This window comes from Elephas maximus, chromosome 12 (genome assembly GCF_024166365.1).
Source record: "Elephas maximus indicus isolate mEleMax1 chromosome 12, mEleMax1 primary haplotype, whole genome shotgun sequence".
Classification (NCBI taxonomy): domain Eukaryota; kingdom Metazoa; phylum Chordata; class Mammalia; order Proboscidea; family Elephantidae; genus Elephas; species Elephas maximus.
Window position 1 is genome coordinate 45,224,587 of NC_064830.1, and position 23,789 is coordinate 45,248,375.

At 46.5% G+C, this 23,789-nt stretch overlaps 1 protein-coding gene across 1 annotated transcript in view; it reads left to right on the forward strand.

Annotated features, from left to right (window-relative positions):
- DPYSL5 (dihydropyrimidinase like 5) overlaps window positions 1–12,866 on the forward strand; it is a 113,045-nt gene extending 100,179 nt beyond the window's left edge. The window contains exons 9-13 of the mRNA XM_049902800.1: window positions 2,906–3,047; window positions 4,231–4,373; window positions 5,615–5,822; window positions 10,251–10,419; window positions 12,781–12,866. Of these exons, the coding sequence (XP_049758757.1) occupies window positions 2,906–3,047; window positions 4,231–4,373; window positions 5,615–5,822; window positions 10,251–10,419; window positions 12,781–12,866 (748 nt within the window). The remainder of the gene's footprint in view (window positions 1–2,905; window positions 3,048–4,230; window positions 4,374–5,614; window positions 5,823–10,250; window positions 10,420–12,780) is intronic.
- Window positions 12,867–23,789: the final 10,923 nt, after the last annotated feature.

The window sequence follows — 23,789 nt, forward strand, 5'->3', positions numbered from 1 at the left end:
CTGTGGCACAGTGGCAGTAATTAGATGCCATCTCGTAGCTTCAGCCTACGTGATACCCAGCAACAGCAGCTCATACAGCTTTAAATGCAGTGAGCGGGTAAGAGGGTGAAGGGAGACATGTGAGATCAGTTCTTACTTTTGAAAATGTTTATCATTGGAAAAGACCAGCCTCCCTTTCATCATTATCAACACAACAAAAACAAATGTCAAGGACCCGCTGTAAAAATATGGGCTTGGTGCCAAGGTCAAAGGATCTTCTGAAAGACCTCTGCTTGCTACAGGCACATTTATTGAAAGAGCAAGAAGAAAATACATTTCCAGATAAAATACCCCAACCCACCCAAGTTAGAATACCCAAACCCTAACAAATTCAAATGGGGGCAGGGAGAGCGAGGTACTATTAATTGACTAATTTAAGGTTTTATATCTGGCCTATTTTGTCAAATTTATTTAAATAAACTCTATTTAAATAGAATTGTAATTTCATGTGGTAAGAGAATACTTTGAATCCCTTTTAATCAGTGAATATTGTAAATGTGTGCTGTCTTACAGGATTTAGAGCATAATTTTAACATTTTAATTATTTATAGGAATTTATAATTGCTCTAATTTTGCTTTTATGGCACATTGTTGCTTATAATTTCTATGAGGCAAATTATTTGATAGATAACCCAGACTCCAGTGATCATTTCTTATAAGAAAATCTGAGCTACTTGATCAGGGTCTTCTTTAGGATGTGGTTTCTTAGGATATATCAGGATAAAAAGTATGATCTGTAGATATAAATATTTGTCCTTTATTTAGAAACTGACTTCTTAAAGGGACCAGAATTTTTTTCATTTGGATATGTAAAATTTTGAAGTACTTAACAAAGCCAGTCATGTTTTAAACTTTAGAGAGTTTGGTTGGGCGTTTCATACTTCCCAGGTTCAGGGCAGCATTGGAAGACTCAAGAGCCCTTCCAGAATGTGACCACATTCATTCAGCATCTGCTTAATGGGCATCTCCTTGTGTAGGAGCCTTTTTAGAAAGTTGGGTGCTTGATAAGATTTGTTGATTAAAGAATGGGAGTTGAGCCAGGTGCTTTTGGGGGTCCTCCCCCTGCAGTCTGTGACTTTGCAGGTGGTACTTCTGATCTGAGCACTGTCCAGGCATCTGGAGGACCCCTGAGGAGATGGTGAAACCTTTAAAGATTCCATTCATCTCTGGTGGGCTCTCTAGGTCTGGAGAAAGTGGGGAATCCCTGTGCTCTGGAAGATTCTCTGAGAGGGCCCAGAGGAGCCTATTGGGCCCAGGCAAATTTCAGCCTTGCCACAGAAGAGCTAAGTCATCTTACTGTGAATTTGGCCAAGTCATTTGGCAAGAACTGTGACTTATGAGCCATGCCAGTCACCCAGGGGAGCCAGCCCTGTGTGACCTCTGAGAACCTGAAGAATCTGCCTCCTCACCAAGTGAAATAATGCCTTCTGCTCCCAGACTCCTCTTCTGAAGTGGGCATCTTAGATGGCCCACATGCACTCACAAACCTTTGGTGCCTCCTACAGAGTAATACTAGACTTCCTCACCTGGCCCTCAGGACTTCACTGAGTGGACCTTTCACCTGATCCTCAGGGCCCCCACTGAGTGATCCCATAAGTTGCCATCCTCCAAATGACCCCCTGCTCCAGCCAGGCCCCTCCCTGCCCTCCAAGGATGTCTTGCTCACCCTGGCCTGCACGACTGAGCATCCTCTCCCCTCCGCCCCTCACGCCTCTGAGCTCTCGGCCTATAGTGATCTCTGAGCAGGACGGCTGCCTGCCTCCCTCAAAGGGTTTGCCACCATGTGCACTCTCTCACTGCTACAAGCCTCCCAAGTTCTTAGTGACAAAAGGGCTCCTCAAGAGGGTGTGGCACATCCCTGGGGACAATGGAAGCCTCATGCTGGGAACTCTCCCAGACCTTACCTGATGCGGCTCTTTACTCCTATCCTTTCTGGTTGTAATAAACGAGTAACTAAGTATAGGTAGAAGCCCTGTGGTGCAGTGGTTAAGAACTTGGCTGCTAACCAAGAGGTTGGCAGTTTGAATCCACAAGCCACTCCTTGGAAACCCCGCAGGGCAGTTCTACTCTGACCCTATTTCTACTCTGTCCTGTAGGGTTGCTATGAGCTAGAATCAACTCTACAGCAACAGTTTTTTTTCAGGTTAAGTATAGGTAATAGTCTAAGTGAATTTTGTGAGCTGTTAAAGAGAATTACCGAACCCACAAGGGACAATGGGACACTTACTTAGCTCAGGGTGACTGATTCACAGAGAGGCTGCGAAGGCAGTTGTTTTGTAAAGACCCAGCTCTGGGGCGCTGGCTGACAGAGAAAGGCTGCATGGGCAGTTGATGAAGAAGGATAGCCCCTCTAGTTTGTGACCTAGCCCAGGGAGCTACAGAGAGAGAGGGGCCGACTGGTCTGCAGTGCAGAGGGTTGTGCCCACTGACCTGGTTCTGGGTGGCTGGGAATGAAGTCTGACCTAACTAGGGTGAGAGAGGAAGTGCCACAGGAGAAGTGGCTGGTGAGGAGAATCGTAGAGATGTGGGAAGGTGAAGCCTGGGTCCGCTTTCAGGTGATAATTGGATTCATGCTGATTCTTACCACACAGGTAGCGATAAAGGTGGGACTTGTCCACCTTGCCACTTTAGTACAGTCAGTGACAGTGCACTGCCACGCTCTGCAAATATTCCTGTTTTGTAGATGAGTAAAGTGAGGTTCATACAGATCAAGTAACTCATTAGAAATCATGTAGCTACTAAGTGGCAGAGCTGAGATTGGAATCCTCTTCGTTTGATGTCAAGCCAATGGAATTTTCCATACCTGTCCCACACCTTCTGGCACCCTTGCTTCCCCCTTACCTGGTCACTCCTTCTCTCTGCCCAGTGATACTCTGAACATTGTGGCCTCAGATCACCGACCGTTCACCACAAAGCAGAAAGCTATGGGCAAGGAGGATTTCACCAAGATCCCGCATGGAGTGAGTGGCGTGCAGGACCGCATGAGTGTCATCTGGGAGAGAGGAGTGGTATGTCTTCTGGGTCCCCTCCCCACTCTCGTCCTAGGAAGAATTCTTACTCTGGGGAATCCTCTCAAAGAAAGTTCTTAGGCAGGCTGATCCAACCATAGCTTCTTGCCTCACTGAAAAACAAAGCCAAAAGGGTCCTTTTTTCTTTCCTGATTAGGAAAGGTAATAAGATCTATTAAAGAAATTCGGAAAATACAAAAGGTATAAGGAAGAAAAAATTCACATAATTTCATGCCCTAGAATAACCACTGTTAACATTTTGCTATATTTCTTTCCAGCGTCTTTTTCAGTGCTTACCCTATATATTACCTTAAAAACTGGATTAATCTTTTTTTTTTTCATTTAACAGTAAAGATTCTTTAATGTCTGTGTAATATTTCCTCCAGTAGGAATACCATACTTTATTTAATTATTCCCTGATATTTGGAGCTGTAGGTTGTTTTAAATGTCTGTACTTACGAATGATGCTGCAGAGAACCTCTTTGCTCATGAGTCTGTGTCAGCATTTCTGATTATTTCCTTAGGGCAGATTCCTAGAAGTAGATTTCTGGGTCCAAGGATAGTACATTTATAAGGCTCTTGATATATTCTGTGTAATCGCTTTTCAAAAAGGCAGAGACTGAGGCTTCGTTTGAATACCACTTGTTCTGCCTTCGAAGAACAAACATTTTTGGTCATAACCTGTCACCAAGTAGGTGCAGCACAGAATGTAAGCCCCAAAGAGATTTGAAGTCCTCAGGACTGAGCTTCTAGCTCAGAGAAGGCCTGGGGAGGTAGCTCAGGGGATCTCCCTGGCAGAGAGTACCATGCTGTCACATGTGGGTGGCTGGGGCAACGGGAAGCTGTTCCGGAGCACAGGGTGTATAACCCTTTGTAGATGACGGGAGGCCCCTGAGTCATCCACCGAGGGCACATGAGTAGAGCTGGTTTTGTAAAGAGTAGGTATACTTGCACCAGGTACTTAGCCTATTAGAACGAGGGCCCACTCACCATCAGAGCTGGTTCCCATGGAACCAAGCCAAGCAGGTCAGTGCCTTTGAGCTAGTTCCCACAGCATTGTCCTCCTTAGCACTGCCGCTCTAACCAACTGAGCTAAAAGGCCACTGGCCAGGGTCAAGGGTGACCTGGGGTTTGAAGCACACACTTGGGGCCTGGCTGACCTGACACTTTTGCCACGTTTCAGGTTGGAGGAAAGATGGATGAGAACCGTTTTGTGGCTGTTACCAGCTCCAACGCAGCTAAGATTCTCAACTTGTATCCTCGCAAGGGCCGCATCATCCCTGGAGCCGATGCCGACGTGGTGGTGTGGGACCCAGAAGCCGCAAAGTAAAATTTGCTGCTAGTCTCCAGGGCTAGAGGGACTTGGGATTTGAAGGAACTTATATTCTAAAACTCCAAAGGCATATCATCTTTACATCTACTTAAAGCACAGATAAGCATGACCTTGAGGTGTGTTCAGCTCAACAAATATGTGAGTGCCTGCCATGTGCCAGGCACTAGAAATGCAACAACAGCCAGGTGGGCTTGAGATCTGCACCATGGAGCCACACCTGCACAGCACTTTAGAGCTTTCAAAGCTGTTTCACATCTTTGTTCTCATATTTTCACACGGCTCAGAGAGGCACTCTGGAGTTCTTATTTATTTCCATTTTACTGATAAATCTAAGACCCAGAGAGTAGAGGGACTACCCACATCACATAGCTAATGAGTGGCTGGGCCAGACAGGTGTTCTGACACTCCATTCCTGTTTTTGCCACCAATCCTCTGCTTCTCTCTTTCGGGGCAGAGAGCCTGGCACCCAAAACATTAGTAAACACCCATAAAATGAATAAATGAAGCACGCCAGGCTGATCAGCATGACAGGGTACAGAGCTAATCTTTTGTAGACCATCATTTTGATTCAGATTTGTGCAGGGAAGATGTGAATTTTCTTTAATGTTAAAACTTCCTTTAGTCATTCAACAAATACCTGTTTAGTGCTACTGTTTGCCAGGCACAGAAGAGTGTGCTGGGGATATAGCAGTGACCAAAATAGACCAAAAATATGCTGGGATTCAAAGATGAAAAGTTTAGCCGCAAAGAAAGCCCAACCCTGTGTGCCACACCTGCCTTCATTCCCAGGACATCTTTGCTGTCTTCTCCGTCAGGGTGTTTGAGAAACCCTGCTCTGCATCCCTGGGTACGAACGGTTAACATACTCAGTTACTAATCAAAAGGTTAACAGTTCAAACCCACCTGGAGGCACCTCAGAAGAAGGGCCTGGCAATCTCCTCCCAAACAATCAGCCATCGAAAACCCTGTGGAACACAGTTCAACTCTGACACACATGGAGTTGCCATGAGTCATAATCCACTTGAGGGCAACTGGTTTGGTTTGGTTTTTGCTCTACATCGTGATGCCTGGAGCTGGTCCCCATTACTGGTAACAGTGTGGCTGTGGTAGGGAGGCCCCTGGAGCTTGACCCAGCCTTTGGGCACGATCCCTTCCCAGTGAGCATCCTGGAGAGCAGTGACACTTTTACCTCTTCTCAGAGTGCTTTCTCTCTTGCCCCCTCCCCCACCCCCAGGACAATCTCAGCCAGCACCCAGGTGCAGGGAGGAGACTTCAACCTGTATGAGAACATGCGCTGCCACGGCGTGCCGCTGGTCACCATTAGCCGGGGGCGCGTCGTGTATGAGAATGGTGTCTTCATGTGTGCCGAGGGCACTGGCAAGTTCTATCCCCTGAGATCCTTCCCAGACACTGTCTACAAGAAGCTGGTCCAGAGAGAGAAGGTGAGATGGGCAGGGTCAGGAAGCTGCGGGGGAAGAGGGCTAAGCCCCCTACTGGGGACAATTTCTATGACTGTTCTCAATCTCAAAGATGTTCTTGCTCTCTTTTCCCATACAATCCTGTTGCCTGGAATAGTTTCAGCACAGGTCACCCAGCCACAACTTGATTTGGGAACAATTAACATAGTAGCAAAGGAATACATGTAACAAAACGAAATTCGTTGGGAAGGATTCCCAGTCCCCCTGGAGCTGGGGGAGTATTACGGGATGCTCACAGCTGTTTCCAACATCTGGTTTCTGAAAGGATTCTTCTGTCCCTTGGGGCAGGTGATTCCTGTCTTGGGCCTGGGTTACCCTATTTGCCCTGGAGTTGCTCTTTCCCTGAGCCCCTCTGTGACTGTAGTACACTGGGTGAGCTTTGCTGAGTCAGAGTCCCCCAACACTGACGAGTCAGGTCAAGCGTGGGATAGTTCATTACAGTAAGACCAGGGGCTCCCACCCTCTGATGGGTAAATAACTGGTCTACACACTCACCCAAGGGGAGGCTGGCCTTTCCCCTCGTTGCTTGGGGGTTGATTGTACGGCTTTGTCTCTGAGAGCAGCCCTAGAAAATCTGGCCTGAATCCTTAGTGACAACCCAGGTGCTGGGAACCACAGCCCTGGCCTCTGGATGGAGATTCAAAGTAGCCAGAAAAGAAGAAACCTGACAAACAGCTGAAGCATTGTGCTGTTTCTCTACCTTCTCGCGTGGTGTAGGAAAATATTATCGTGGCTGCAAAATGCTCATGCCCAGCTGTTTCCAGCTGCCGGCTAGAAAGGGGTGAGGATTTTAAATGTGTCATGACTGAGGGCCTTAGAGCCACGCTGGTCCGACAGCTCTGTCCTACCCAGACTCCAAGTGACATACCACTGCTTTAGCCGTGGCACACATAAGACATGCTGATCCTTTTTTCTTTTTTTTTTTTTTTTATGACTTCTTCATCCGGTTTCTTCTGTATCCCACTCTATTGCTCCTTTCCCCAGTACAGCCTCCTGTCCCAGTCCTCTGTACATACACAGCAGGCGCTTAATATGCACTCTGGAGGTGATGTACCAGTGAAGGTTTCTGGGTGAGAGTCAGGGAAATTCCCTTTCTGGCCTTGTGAGTCAGCCGCTTGTCGGTCATGGTGTAGATACCCAGGAAAACGTCCTGTGTGTTTATCACCCCCAGGCCCTAAGTACCAGCTCAGCAGAGGCATTTTTCTGGGTGCCTTCCCAAAGACCACTCCACCACCCCTCAACCCCAACATTGCAATCATGTCCCAGGTCAACATCAGCTTCCTGTTCCAGGTCACAATCCCTCCACCCTTGATTGACTCTAGCTTCCAGCAGGGGTCAAGGAGTTTAAAGGACCTTACAAAAAACAGACTCAGCTACCATATTGCTGAGCTCTAGAATTCTGCTTACGAATACCTCAGGGGAAGGTCTTTTAAGGTCTATCTTGGGTTTGGCACACTGGCCATCCAATGGTCACATGACCTCTGCTCTTATTACTTTAGTTCTCTATTCCTTTGTGCAAAGGTCCAGCACTTTTTCTCAGTTTCTCAGGCCTTCCCTCCTTGTTCCCGCCCAAACGTTTTCAGAGTGGCTGCTTCTGCCTTTGCCCACCGCAGCTGTGCTCTGAATACCTTCTGCTCTTGCTGGCCTGTACAGGCCTCAGCCCTGGGGTGACCCAAGGGCCAGAGGAACTCCCTCAGGTGGGGCGATGGGCAATTTGACCTTCCTGCCCTCTCAAGACCCCTGACCAAGACTTGATTTCACCCTGAGTCTGACCAGCAGTAGACCCCTCTGCCACAAGCTCACTCACAAAATCTACAACCTAATTTCACAACCTGTGGTCCAGCTGTCCTGTGAGAGAGGTGATTGTGTGATGGGGCGAGGGGACTGTTAGCGCTGGACGATGCTAGTTTCCATTGTCCATCGTGATTACAAGGTAGAATTTTAAATGATTAGGCAAACCCAGGTCTCTCCAAGCCCCTAAAGGCACAGAGGGCAATGTGTCTGTGACTGCTGTGCCATCCTTACCGTCCTTTAGTTTAAGGAACCTAAATGTCCACCCAATGGGGGTTGTGGTCGACATTCATTTACCCAGCAGCCTGCTGCTTTAGGAATGGAATCCCTGTCCTTTGGGCAACAGCTTCTCTCCCTTGGGGTTTTAGTGGCGCTGTCGGTACTTAATCCCCTCCTTCTCCTGTGGGGGCGGAAGGCATGTGACCCAAGCTGACCCTATCAGAGCACTTCCCAGGGAATTTGCGAAAAGGAACCGAGGGAAGCAATCCTTCCTCTAGTGATGGAGCTGGACAACACGAGCCCCGAAGCTGCTGCTAGCCACGTTCTGGCCGCATGCAGAAAGCTGAGCAAATAGGGTAGAATCACCTGCCCTCCGGGGTCTGTGCTCATAGCCTTGAGATAGAAATATGGTCTTTGATGCAGATGGGGACTTGAAATACGTACTTTTGCAAAACCCAAGATAGAAAGTTTGGCAAAGTCAAAAAAGATTACAGATCCATGGGGAAGATATTTTATTAAGAATAAGAAACAACACAGGGTAGTGGAATGTCACCTCGTTTCTGTAGCACCCGGGGTCACGGGCTGCACTGTAGTGAGGAGCCAGCAGGCCCCAGAGAGAGACTTCAGTCTGGCTCCGCTATTTAACAGCTGTGTGACTGTGGGCAAGTTGCTAAGCTCCTGTGGTCTGTTACCACCTCTGTGCACGGGATAATGATAACGCTTCCCTCGTGTTGTGTGAGAATTAAATGTGTTAATACATAAAAAAAAAGGGGCTTAATAAATGTTAGCTATTATTCTTGTCCCTATTTCTAAGAGGAAAAAATAATGAAGCGAGTTGAAAGGGGGAGAACTCAGAAAAAACATTCCAATGATTATACCAGATACAAATTCAACCCAGAGTCCCTCTATCTAAAGGACATATTATAACGACAACTTAGGGGCTTCAAGAAAAAGCCAATTATATTCTCTGTTCTCTGTGATAGCCCTTATATAATATAACACAGGTATGCAGAAAAAGAGATTAGAAAACCTTGTTGTCCAAAAATGAGAAATGAGTGAGTCCTGGAGGGTGAGGGCCTCAGGGAAGAGAGCTGCTCTGGTGTCAAGCCAGCCAGGGAGCCAGGGAGCCAGGGACTATGGGACACTGAGTAAGGAAACGACAGCCCCTTGGTCAGAATATGACAGCCAAGACTCACACCAGGTCTGCACAACCGCCTTCACCACCTGGACCCTGGTCTGCTGTGCTTAGAAAGGCCAGAACAGTTGAGGCCATGTTTGCAGTTCTGAGGTTTAATCTACGGATCTGTTGTCAGAGAACAGGGAGGAAAGTGTAGACTGAATACAAAGAATCCCCATTGCTGTTGAGTCGATTCCAACTCACAGCGACCCTACAGGACAGAGTAGAACTGCCCCATAGAATTTCCAGGGAGTGGCTGGTGGATTCAAACTGCCGACCTTTTAGTTAGCAGCCGAGCTCTTATCCACTATGCCACCAGGGCTCCATAGACTGAATAGCCTTTAAGAAATCACCCATATCTATTGGTTACATCCCTGGTAGGTACTTGGGGTGTAGATCCACCCGTGCTGCTGGTTCAGGCCATTTGCACACGCTCCAGCACATTTCTTCCTCCTCAGAATAGCAGTTTTTAAGATGATTAAGTGCTTTAAGTGACCTGTACATTTACAAGAGCAGCTGACACTTGTTTGTTGCCTGCCATGTGGCAGAGCACTTTTAAGAGCTTTGCATCTCTGAATTCATTTGATCCCATAACAATTCTATGATGTAGCTACTATTATCCTAATTTTACAAAAAAGGAAACTGAGGCAGAGTGCAATTAGGTAGCTTGCACAAGGTCACACAGCTCACAAGTGGCAGAGCTGGGATTGGAACGCAGGCAGTCTGGCTCCAGAATATAGGCACTTAACCCTGCCGCCTTTGTATTGATACTGGGGAACTCCAGATCTGAATTGGTTTTATTTAGCTTTTGCCCCCACAGAGTGTGAGACCACAGTAAAATACACGGCCTCTTGGGAACCTAGCAAGTGAAGGGCTAACTTTGCTCTGTATGAGAGGTGCTGTCATGTTGAGTACCTCAGAGATCATCTGCTACCTTGGTGAGGGTCCCACCGATGTTGAGAAGGGGCCAGTGGGTATCTCCTCTACACGTGCAGATGTGCACACCACATGCACACTCACACGTGAACACACACTAGTTAGGGACACAAGAATTCTCTAGCCCCTGGACTCAGGGTATGAGGACCCTTTGTCACAGGTGGCAATCTTGGCTGTGAGCAGAGTGGTGGCCTCTAACACCATCATGGAGGCCGCACCCGAATCACTGGGCTCTGATGGTGGTGTTCTTTTTTTCCATCTTTTACCAGACCTTAAAGGTTAAGGGAGTGGACCGTACTCCCTACCTGGGGGATGTAGCTGTTGTTGTGCATCCTGGGAAAAAAGAGATGGGAACGCCACTTGCAGACACTCCTACCCGGCCCGTTACCCGACATGGGGGCATGAGGGACCTTCATGAATCCAGCTTCAGCCTTTCTGGTAAGAGCAAAGGCCACCCAGACTTTTCCCCACAGTGAGGCAGTAGGGTGGAGGGATGCCAGGAGGAGGGCCCCCCCCGACAGTGGGACTTATATATGCCTGCCTCTCCTTTTCCTCCTCTCCCTCCCTCCTAGTCAGCATCTTGATGAGTGTGGGGTCCAATATTAGAGACACACAAACATTAGAGAAGAACAGGAGGCCTCCTGGTCCTCCCTGGGGTGCTAGCCAGTTTAACAGGCCATGGCCAGCCTTAGGCTGTCCCCATGGTTTGTAAGTTCAGATATCTTTATCCCTTGAAACATTTGGAGGACCCTGTACACAGGGAATGTCCCAGAAATGACCTAGGCTCCGCAGGGCTAGCCCTCTGTGGCATGTGGGACTGCACCCCTTAGCCATATCCCCATCCCCACTCCTTGGCAGCCTCTCCACAGAACCTGCTGCCTCCATTACTCCCTCTCCTACCTCCGACCTTTCTATACCTTATCCCTACTTTTGTCCCTCCTTCACCTTCTCTTCTATCAGGACTTATACTACATAATATGTTTCACTAACTTTAAGTAAAATATTTCTCTCTTGACTTCTGACCCCTAGCTTCTTTCTTGACCTTTCTGTCCCTTGGTCATGTCCTGGCCCTAATCAGTTTGTAAAATCTCTGGATCCTGGGAAGTATCCTGGCCCAGTTCTTAATGCCAGGATCTCCTGCTGCCCCACTGACACCGGTGTATGGTGCCACAGGCTCCTCTAGGCCATGGCTGTCTATGCTGGAGAACTTTATTATTGTCAATGGGACACATCTCAGGTATTTAATGGAGGGGGCATCATTGTCTGGTAAGTCGTGGACCTCAGTTGACTTAGTTATCTAGTGCTGCTCTTACAGAGATGCCACAAGTGGATGGCTTTAACAAATTTATTTTCTCACAGTTTAGGAGGCTAGAAGTACAAATTCAAGGGAAGGCTTTCTTTCTGTGTTGGCTCTGGAGGAAGGTCCTTCTCTCTTCTGAGCTTCTTTCTGCTCCTGGGCCATCTTCCTGTGGCTTGGCATGTCTCCTCCCCATCTCTGCTTCTCTCGCTTGCTTGTTTAATCTCTTATGTCTCAAAAGAGATTGACCCAAGACGCACCCTACACTAATCCTGCCCCATTCATGTAACAAAGACGACCCATTCCAAATGGGATTATAACCACAGGCATAGAGGCTAGGAATCACAACCCATATTTCTGGGTGACGTAATTCAGTCTATAACATCAGTGGAGAACAAGGAGGGCTAATCCGAGGAGGGCCATTGAAGAGCTCTGGAGATTGGCAAGGTGGCAGGGCCTGCTGCCTAGGTTCCTCCGTGCCCAGCCTTATGCTGGGTGCAGCTTGGGCCAGAAGAGAAGTGGTTCCTGTTTGAGGTGCTTAGAGTCTGTGGTGAGGGAGTCCTTTCTCCACTACACTCCTGTGTCTCAGAGCTGACCTCATTAATGAGATAGCTGCTCCTTGGCCCTGGAGGCCTCTGCTGCAACCACCAGCAGGGAGACATGAGCGCAGGGAGTCAGAGAGGGGTCCCTGGGAGTGGCATTCAGAGTCAGCAGAGGGCTGGTCAGTATCCACTTGGCCTTGCGAAGTCCAGGAGGTATAGATTCCCACATCTGCCCTGGCTTGTCTCTTCCTGCATCAGCCAGCCCCACAAGAAGCAGCGAGGTCCCCAAAGCTGTGCGGCCCTCACTGGCCAGTGACTTCTCCCACCCATCTCTGGACAGAGTCAAGCCTGGGCAGAACACCTCTCAGGCTACAGCAAACACCAGACAGCTCTCCATCCTACCCTCTACCCCAAACCTTGTCTGTTCTAGGTGGGACTGGCTGAAAAATGTCCCACTATCCTCCCTGGAGCATCAGGCCCTCCTTTTCTAACTAGGTCTTGGGATCTCGAGATGTGAGGCCTTTGGGATGTGATTCTTTCATTTCCTACAACAATGGAGCACCTACTCCTCTCCTTCTCATTCTCACCCCCTGAGGCCTGTGTTCGAAGGCCCACATAGCGAGCACAAGAGACCACGTGCCTCAGGCTCAGGAGGCAGTGAAGGCCACATAGTGGGGCAGTTAATAATGTATGCTCTGAAGCAGGAAGACCTGAGTTCAAATCCAACCTCTACCACTTAGCAACTGTGTAACTATGCAATATTGGACAAACTTCTTAACTTCCCTGAGCCTCAGTTTTCTCATCTGTAAAACGGGATAGAGTTGTTGTGAGGATTAAATTAGATAATACACATGAAGGACTTTCTTCAAGCCGTACACACTGGGCCCGCGGTGGACGGTGGCCACGATTTTATGGCCCGAGCGAGGGCTTCCGCACTCACCTCTGCTTCCTTCCCTGCAGGTTCTCAGATCGATGACCATGTTCCAAAGCGAGCTTCGGCTCGGATCCTTGCTCCCCCCGGAGGCAGGTCAAGCGGCATTTGGTAAAGGCACTGACCAGCCCCCCAAGTGAGGATGCACTGCTGCCACCAGCCCGCACACCCTCCGGCCGCAGCTACAGGGGCGGGAGAGGCTGGGCTGGGCAGCTCACCACCTGAGGGGGCCCACAGGACCCGGGAGCCCTTCCCATTACCGAAGTGTGATTCACTGTGCTTCGAGCCAACCCAACAGGCACTTTGAGATGTGTTCCTCCTGCCGTAGTCCTTCCCTGCCTAGGCCTCGGCAGGGTTTTCTGGGGGCCAGGAACCCCACACTATGCACAGAGCCCAATGCATAGACCCTAGCCCAGCCCCTCCTCTCTCACATCGCCTCCATGCGCTGGCTTTGGGGGAGCCCACACTCCAGTGCCCTGCCCCTGGCTGAGCAGCCAGTCGTTCAGAGCGCTTTAGCAGATGTGGGTTTCAAAGACAAGGACTCCCTTACCCGCCCCCCTCGGCCCTGAGGTTGCATTTCCCAAGTCAGACAGGGTGTTTGCTTCCCAGCCACGGCCAAGACACCCCGTTTTTCCTGATGTACCTCTGGACCCCGAGTGGGTGTGGTTGGGACACCCTGTGCCCTTTGCCAGCTTCTCCCTCTCCCCACCGTGCCCGCTGGGAGTCACAGGCCAAGAAAGGTGAGCTGGGCGGGCGCAAGGCTGGTGGCAGGCGCGTGTAAATGATTTTGTTTTGCACGTTTGGTTTGTGCAGTGGTTTGGTTTGACTTGTTTGTGCATCCTGTGGAAAAAAAAAAAAAAAAAACGGTGCTTCGTGTCACTAGCATAGCATAGAAACAGGGATAGGTATGGTCCTTAGAGATGCTGCACTTGACACAACCAGACAGCCCCGGGCGAGATGGGAGGGGGAGCAGGACTCGCAGGCCCCTCTTCTCCCCACCTGGGGTCCTCCAGGCCGCTGGAGGCCTGTCCAGGGCCACTTCCCCTCTGCTCTCCTTACCTCCCTTCCTCTCCTGGTCTAGCTGCCTACATTCTGAGAGGGCGCCTGGAATACTGACCCTGGAGATCTCTGGGGGCAGGATGGGCTTTCCCAGCTCTGCCCCTGGGCACTCCCAGCACTAGCCACTACACACATCCAGCTTCCTGTTACTTCTCCCTGCTGGACAGAGGCCTGGCTGCTCCTCCTGTGTGATTACCAGGGGGCCCCTTGCCTGCTAAGAGAGGGGGAACGGGACAGAGCTGGCAGAATGGCAGAGAAGAATCCAGGCCAACAGGACCAGGCTGTCAAACTCCCCTTCCTTGTGGCATAGGTCCTATGGTCAGCACCATACCCTCGAGACTGGCTTGTGGCCTACATCTCTTCCTGTTGGGCCTCCCTGCCTCTGTAACTCCACAGAGGTTCCCATGGGAACACGAGAGGTTGGGTGATCTCCACCTAGCCCTGAGTGATCTGGGGAGTGGCTCAGCTGAAGCCTGCCCCAGTTAAGCCTTGGCTTTCCCCTGTGGAAGTGATTTCACGTTGCACATTTGATCTCAGCACCCCAGGCTTGCATGCAGCTCCTAGACCCTTGAGTTCATGCTCATCATACCCTGCACATTTCTATAGTGTTTCACGTTTTCAAAGCATTTCCGTATCCAAGCTCACATGTGGTCCTCATGACAAACAGCTGTGGTATTCGCCCCATTTTACAGGTGAAGGAAGTGAGGCCGAGGAAGTTTAAATGTTCTGACTCTGGAAGTGTCTGTGACTCCCCTTATAACCTTGGCTGTCTACCCCAGCTGTGGAGAGGAGTTGTGGGGTGACGTCTGTTGTAGAACCCACCAGAGAGTGTAACCAACTAGAAGACTTATTCCCTGATAGGCATTCTGCCTTGTTTTGCACAGGTAGATGTATTTTTCTCATCTTTGTTGTAAACAAACTAATGCATATTCTCTGTTCAAGCCAGGACTTGGTAAATGTCAGGGGCTTGCATCTGGCCTGAGCTGCATCCACATCCTGACTTCTAACTCCATGCCCGCTTGCCTCACTTAGGGGCTGAGAGGACAGAGGTGGTGACCCAGGGAGCAGAAGCAGCAAAAAAGCTCATAGGTGGCAGCCATGGGGACGGTACACAGAGGCTGGGCCAGGGAAAGCCACCATGTGTTAGGGCAACTGTACACTGAGGCCTGGCACAATGTGCATCACCCTTACCCCTTTCAGCCTGTGCTGCATCCTGGGCCTTGGGCAGATGCCAAAGAGCAGAGCAGTGGTTGTGGCCAGCTGAGCAGAGTATCTCTGCTTAGGCTAGGAAAGCTTTACCTTCTCTGAGTGCCTCCGCCTGAGAGGTGCATGGCCCATGGCACTGGGAGAACGCACGTTGGAGTGGTCTACCGTAGGCTTTCCTCTTCATCCCCAATCCTTACCTAGACCCCACCTTTGCCCAGGAGTTTCCAAATAGAAAATCAGGAGGAGGTTCAAGGAACCGAATGAATGGTCAGCCCCCATCACCCACTCTGCCCCTTTGCATAGCTCCAGCCAGCTCACCACGAGTCCCACTGACTCTTGGTTGGAATGAAAATGGTCTCTGGTTGCATTGAACGCGGCTCTCAAATTGGTCTTGTACATGCTGAATAAATACTGTTGTTCTTGCCTTAGCTGCTTTTTAGGTTTGTGGGGTTAAGTTACCAGAAAATTGTGCTACTGTGCGTGTGTGTGTGCGTGCGTATAGTGCTAGGAGTCCGCAGTAGGTCTCTGTCAAGCCAATGCTGTAATGAGAGCTTTTGCAGTACTGACCCAGAAACCGCAGAACCACATGGAAACCCTAACCCCCTCTAGCTGCTGAGGTGGCGGGCACAGCCTGGGGTCGGATTGAACCTCCAGCACCCAAGTGACTTCCTTGCTCCTCTGTAAATGTCATGGTGCTAAGATTGTGTCAACCCCGAGACGACACACGGTCCCGTGCTTTAGCCACCCATTTGAGGTTAAAAACAAAACACCCTGACACGTTGTGTTCTGGTGCAGGTTTGTATTAAACTGTAGCTACTTCTCACTTGGTCTCCGTTGTGTTTCTTCAAAGAAGAGGGAGCCTGGCAGGACCTCTTCTGTGGCAGGGGTGAGGAGTTAGGTGTTAAGAAAACTCAGTTTTGATTCATCGCTCCTGTTTGGTGGCAGGTGGCGGCTCACTGGGATGCCTGAGCAGAGTGTGGAGATAAAGGTTGAGAGGCGGGAGTCCCAGTGGCCCCACAGCTATCAGTTCATCCTCTCACATGAGAGCCCAGAATTTCTGGTGGGAACAAAACTTTGGGTTTTGGTGAAGGATTTCTTGGGACAAGGCTGCTGAGTTATCTAAAACAGACGGATAATTAGAGGGAAGCACTAGATACAAAAGGGAAAATACTGGGCTCCCTTCACCTACTGTTTGTCACCTGTTGTCTTGGCTGCCATTTTGGAAGCCCAGAACCCCCTCTTCACACAACTAAGCCGTTGGCCAATGGAACTAGGACCTCGTAAAGTCACGTGACAAAGGACGGTCCCAAGGCCAGTGTGTATTTGAAGGGCCTTCAGGCTGCTCCCTGGCTCTCCAGAACAGAATCCCACCTTTTGAGTTGACCCACTGTACCCTCAGATCCTTCCCTTCCACCTCCATGAAGACGACTCCTCCTTCTCTATAGATCTCAGGTAGATGTTGGCAGAGATTATTTGATCAAACTCTTTCACCATGAAACCAGTTGCCATCAAGTAGACTTCGACTTATGGTGACCCCATGTGTATCGGAGTAGAACTGTGCTCCATAAGGTTTTCAGTGACTGACTTTTCAGAAGTAGATCACCAGGCCTTTCTTCTGAGGAACCTCTGGGTGAACTTGAACCTCCAACCTCTCGGTTAACAGCCAAGCACATCGACCATTTGTACCACCCAGGCAGTCTTCACTGTAAAGGGCAGGTAAAGCTGTTGCTTCCAGTACCGTTGGGTCACTTATACTTACTTCTTATCCATCCCCTCCCCTCCCCGAAAAAACCTAATGAGGGAATATTTTAGGTAGTGTGGGGAACGTAGGTGGGGGCAAAGGAACTTTTCCAGCTCTCACCAAATAGGCAACCCTCATACAGGTAAGATAGGCCATTCCTGCAAGTGCAATCCGAGCCAAGTATTTGACTATGATGAAATGGCTTGTGTGAACAAACTCTGGTGGGGTGTCTAAGCCAGAGGCGACTACTATTACCCACCTTGAGAGCACCAAGTCCCTGGGACAGTGCTGGGCCGAAGTGTCTGTGGTGCCATTTTACCAGTCATAATATGGGAACACATCGGAATTTTATTCGCTGCCAAAAATCCGTGCGTTTGGATGAAAAATGACATGGCCACACATTTGGTAGGCCATATGCATGGTATCAGGTGGTCTACAGAGAAAAAAAGACAACAGGAGATACCTAGGAAGACACTGGTTGCCTTTGTGTGTATGTAATTGTGGAAAATAAAAGGCCACGGTCTCAGACTATAAAATAAGACTTTATCATTTATGAGAATCTGCTTTTGAGGGAACCTGAACCTGCCAGCAACTAGGCATCTATCACCCCCTCAGTTTTTACCAGAGAATTACAGGTTTACTTGTATGTACAGATGCAAGTTAATACTAAGAATTGCCTGGTAGAGGAGAAGGACCTCGGGACACCCAGGCATGAAGAAGAAACCTCATCATAACAGGGGAGAGAAGACCTTATAGTCATGATACTAAAGGCTGTGAGTGTGGCTGGTAACAACCATATATTTGAAAGGGCTTTTAGTATTTTTCCAGGAAACACATTAAGAATCTAGGATTTTATTGACACTTGCTACTGCTTTATGGTAGAAGCTTATTTCTTCACTTTCTTCCCCTTGTGGATTTACAAACCATACAAACCTTGTTGGTGTTAACTGCCTTTGAGTCGGTTCCAACTCAGCGACCCTGTGGAGCACAGAACAAAACACTGCCTGGTCCTGCACCATCCTTAAAATCATTGTTATGCTTGAGCCCACTGTTGCAACCACTGTGTCAATCCATCTCGTTGAGTGTCTTCCTCTTTTCCACTGACCCTGTACTTTACCAAGAGGATGTCCTTCTCCAGGGAATGATCCTTCCTGACATGTCCAAAGTATGTAAGATACAGTCTTGCCATCCTTGCTTCTAAGGAGCGTTCTGGTTGTACTTCTGCCAAGACAGATTTGTTCGTTCTTTTGGCAGTCCGTGGTATATTCAATACTCTTTGCTAACACCACAATTCAAAGGCATCAGTTCTTCTTTGGTCTTCTTTCTTCATTGTCCAGCTTTCACATTTCAGGTGCACCTTAGCCTTCAAGGTGACATCTTTGCTTTCCAGCACTTTAAAGAGGTCCTCTGCAGCAGATTTCTCCAATGCAATGCGTCTTTTGATTTCTTGACTGCTCCTTCCATCGGTGTTGATTGTAGATCCAAGTAAAATGAAACCCTTGACAACTTCAATCTTTTCTCCGTTTATCGTGATGTGGCTTATTGGTCTAAATGTAAGAATTTTTGTTTTGTTTATGTTGAGGTGTAATCCATACTGAAGGCTGTGGTCTTTGATCTTCATCAGTAAGTGCTTCAAGTCCTCTTCACTTTCAGCAAGCAAGGTTGTGTCATCTGCATAATGCAGGTTGTTAATGAGTCTTCCTCCAATCCTGATGCCCCATTCTTCTTCATATAATCCAGCTTCTCGGATTATTTGCTCAGCATACAGATTGTGTATGGTGAAAGGATGCAACCCTGAAGCACACCTTTCCTGACTTTAAACCATGCAGTATCCCCTTGTTCTGTCCAAATAACTGCCTCTTGATCTATGTACAGGTTCCTCATGAGCACAATTAAGTGTTCCAGAATTCCCATTTTTTGCAATGTTATCCATAATTTGTTATGATCCACACAGTCGAATGCCCTTGCATAGTGAATAAAACACAGGTAAACATCCTTCTGGTATTCTCCTCTTTCAGCCAGAATCCATTTGACATGAGCAATGATATCCCTGGTTCCACATCCTCTTCTGAATCCAGCCTGAATTCTGGCAGTTCCCTGTTGATATACTGCTGCAGCCTCTTTTGAATGACCTTCAGCAAAATTTTGCTTGTGTGTGATATTAATGATATTGTTCTATAATTTCCACTTTTGGTTGGATCACCTTTCTTGGGAATAGACATAAATACGGATCTCTTCCAGTCGGTTGGCCAGGCAGCTGTCTTCCAAATTTCTTGGCATAGACGAGTGAGTACTTCCAGCACTGCATCGTTTGTTGAAACACTTCAGTTGATATTCCATCAATTCCTAGAGCCTTGTTTTTCACCAAGGCCTTCAGGGCAGCTTGGACTTCTTCCTTCAGTACCATTGGTTCCTAATCATACGCTACCTCTTGAAATGGTTGAATGTCAACTAATTCTTTTGGTATAATGACTGTCTATTCCTTCCACCCTCTTTTTATGCTTCCTGTGTCATTTAATGGAAACCCTGGTGACATAGTGGTTAAGTGCTACAGCTGCTAACCAAGAGTTCAGCAGTTTGAATCCACCAGGTGCTCCTTGGAAACTCTATCAGGCAGTTCTACTCTATCCTATAGGGTCTCTATAGGAGTCGAAATCGACTCGACAACAGTGGGTTGTTTTTTTTTTTTTTTTGGTGTCATTTGATATTTTCCCCACAGAATCCTTCACTATTGCAACTCGAGACTAATTTTTTATTCAGTTCTTTCACTTCAGAAATGCCAAGCATGTTCTTCCCTTTTGGTTTTCTATCTCCAGCTCTTTGCACATGTCATTATAATACGTTAATTTGTCTTCTCTAGCCGCCCTTTGAAATCTTCAGTTCTTTTACTTCATCATTTCTTCCTTTTGCTTTAGCTGCTCAACATTTGCGAGCAAGTTTCAGAGTCTCCTCTGACATCCATCTTGGTCTTTTCTTTCTTTCCTGTCTTTTTAATGACCTCTTTCTTCATGTATGATGTCTTTGATGTCATTCCACAACTCACCTGGTCTTTGGTCATTAGTGTTCAATGCGTCAAATCTGTTCTTGAGATGGTCTCTAAATTCAGGTGGGATATACTCAAGGTCATATTTTGGCTCTTGTGGACTTGCTCTGATTTTCTTCAGTTGTAACTTGAACTTACAGATGAGCAATTGATGGTCCGTTCCACAGTTGCCCCCTGGCCTTGTTCTGACTGATGATATTGAGCTTTCCCATAGTCTCTTTCCACAGATGTAGTCGATTTGATTCCTGTGTGTTCCATCTGGCAAGGTCCATGTGCATAGTCACCGTTTATGTTGGTGAAAAAAGGTATTGGCAATGAAGAAGTTGTTGGTCTTACAAAATTCTATCATTCAATCCTTCTTTGTTTCCAACTTTTGCATTCCAATCACCAGTAATTACCAGTGCATCCTGATTGCATGTTCAATCAATTTCAGACTGCAGAAGCTGATAAAAATCTTTGACTTCTTCATCTTTGGCCTTAGTGATTGGTGTGTAAATTTGAGTAATAGTCATATTAACTGGTCTTCCTTGTAAGCGTATGGATATTATCCTATCACTGACTGCATTGTGCTTCAGGATAGATCTTGAAATGTTCTTTTTGACAATGAATGCAACACCATTCCTCTTCAAGTTGTAATTCCCAGCATAGTAGACTATATGATTGTGCAATCCAGAATGGCCAAAATCCAGTCCATTTCAGTTCACTAATGCCTAGGATATTGATGTTTATGTGTTCCATTTCATTTTTGACAATTTTCAATTTTCCTAGATTCATACATCATACATTCTAGGTTCCGATTATTAATGGATGTTTGCAGCTGTTCTCATTTTGAGTAGTGCCACATCAGCAAACGAAGGTCCTGAAAGCTTTACTCCATCCACATCATTAACCTAAAAAAAGAGGGCCCATATATCCTGGTTTGCCGAAGGCCATCCTGGTTTCAGTCTATCATCTCAGAATATTAATAATCTCACTCTGAAAAGTGTCCTGATTTGGACAATAAATTATATGGTCACCTTATGTATACCTATGTAGTTACTAGACTTAATATTCTTGTACTGTAAAAGCTGTTGTTGTCGAGTCAATTTCAACTCATAGCAACTGTATAGGACAGAGTAGAACTGCTCCATAGGGTTCCCAAGGAGCACCTGTTGGATTTGAACTGCTGACCTTCTGGTTAGCAGCCAAACTCTTAACCACTACACCACCAGGGTTTCAAGAGTTATCATTTTTTCCATCATCGAAACACGAGGCACAGAGACATGGTGGGAGATGGGGAAGGTGGTCCTTTTGCAGTGGGCAGTGACTTAGGGGTCTCCTGTGCCACCTGATAAGCCCTGAGTCTCCATCCAACTCTTGGAGGCTTCATGAGATCTCAACAGGCTGTGGATGCCTCAGGATGCTGAAGGCCGAGGAGTACTTTCCTCAGCTTTTCAGTTCAGCTTGTGTCCCATCGAGTTGTTGCCAGCTGCTGACAACCCCAGGTGAAAGAGTAGAACTGCCCCATAGGGTTTTCAAGGCTGTAATCTTTACGGGAGCAAATTGCCACATCTTTCTCCTTCATCAGAAACCCTGGTGGAATAGTGGTTAAGAGCCATGGCTGCTAACCAAAAGGTTGGCAATTGAAATCCACCAGGCGCTCCTCCGAAACCTATTGGGCAGTTGTACTCTGTCGTACTGGGTCACTATGAGCCGGAATCGACTCAATGGCAACGGGTTTGGTTTAGTTTTTGGTTCTCCCTTGAAGCCACAGGGTGGGTTCCAACCACCAACCTTTCAGATAGTTAATAACATCTTACATTAGTGTGGTACATTTGTCACAATTAATCAACAAATATTCATACATTACCATTTACTAAAAAAAACTATTGCAGTAGAGTCAATTCTGACAATAGTGACACTATAGGGCAGAGTAGAACTGCTCCATAGGGTTTCCAAGGAGCAGTGGATGGATTCAAACTACCAACCTTTTGGTTAGAAGCTGCTGTCTTAACTACTGCATCACCAGGGCTCTGTCATTTACTAAAGCCCATACTTTGTTGAGGTTTCCTTAGTTTCTGGCTAACGTCCTTTTTTTTGTTGCAGGGTCCCATCCAGGACACCACATTACATTTACCTATCACAGCTCTTTAGGCTCCTCTTGGCTGTGACAGATTCTCAGATTTTCCTTGCTTTTGATGACCTTGACAGTTTTGAGGAGTACTGGTTAGGTGTTGTAGGACGCTCCTGTATTGGAATTTGGTGTTTTTCTCAAATTAATGGTTAGACTGGGTTATGGATTTTTGGGAGGAAGACTACAAGGTAAATGCCATTTTTATCACATACCAAAGGGCATATGCTATCACATGATTTATCACTGTTGATGTTGACCTTGATCACCTGGCTGAGGTCTGATATAGCTTTTTAAATTTATGTAGTTCCCTTTTATGAGCTACAAGTTTCCTTTTTTCTAATATGCAACTTCCTTAAGCAACTACGTCTATCAAACTATGTATTGTTATGCTAAGGTTTGCAGGTGTTAAGTGATTCTTTCAGGAATTTTTAAAAAATTTATATCAGTTATAAAATCTTTAATTTGCCTGTAAAGATCAAGAAGATACCAATATCTTAGAATGCCACATGAATGATAAGAAATATTCACATTAATACAGGTTCTTGAGGTTTTATCCGAAATCCACTTCTGACCCACGAGCCAAAATTTATGTATCCCTGGTGGTGCAGTGATTAAGAACTCAGGCTGCTAACCAAAAGGTTGGCAGTTTAAATCTACCAGCCACTCCCTGGAAACCCTATGGGGCAGTTCTACTCAGTCCTACAGGGTTGCTATAAGTCGAAATCAACTAGACGGCGACAGGTTTTACAGTATAAGAATATTAAGTCTCGGAACTGTATAGGTATACATAAGGTGACCATATAATTTATTGTCTGAATCAGGACACTTTTCAGAGTGAGATTATTAATTATGGGCAGTTCTACACGATCCTACAGGGTTGCTATGAGTTGGAATCGACTAGATGGCAATATATATGCATTTACATACAAACACACAGGGTAGTTTTATTTTAAATAACACCAATTTTGTGAGGCCTTTGTATAAAATACAAGTATTCATTACCTTAGTGCTATTTGAATTCAAACTTCCAAAATCCCATTAAAAATTTTAAGAAAAAACAGGCTAACAAGATAAAATTAAATTAATAAGCAACTATTGGAGAAACATATCAAATATTATTCCTTTAATAGTACCTAGAAAGTTAAGTTGAAACTATTCTATTAATTTTACAATTTTATATCATTTGAGTTTTATTGAGTCAATTCATAAAGGACACCAGATTTTTTTCTGATTGTAACACATTTCAGCTGCAGTATCTCTGACTACTATTGATTTACTACATTACATTTGCCAAAAGCTTTAGCTATTTAGTTTTAGTGCAGAAATTCAAATTCTTGTTGAAATCAATTTTGCCATAACCAAAATTCCTAATGTCACATTCTGAATTAATTTATCAGAAAAAAAAATTACTTTTTAAAATATCATCTTGTTAAATTTCCCAGTTTATTCAGTATGTTTTAATCACCTTTTGAATTTAAAAGGCAGTTACTACTTAATTCCCAAATTTAAAATAAGCATTTTAAAACAGCACTAAGACTTACAAATGATTCTTTTACCAAAGAAGGAGGTGGGGATAATTGGTTCAACTACCACCATTCTAGAAAGGACTTTGTCTTTCATCGCTTCTTTGGTGTGTGACCTCTTCCTATTGGGAATTTTTCTGTTTAATTTTAAGGCTACGCTAAAAATTGGTTTAAAGACATCCTTGTAAAAAAAAAAAACCTTAATTTTCATAGTTTTTAGCTTTATACAAATAAGTTCAAGCTGTTACTCCTTTTTTTTTTTTTCCTGGCTAGAATTACACAAATGCATTGAATATTTTCCTCAAAATGCAAATTCTTCACACTTTTACTATAGAAAGTAAACGATCATTCTA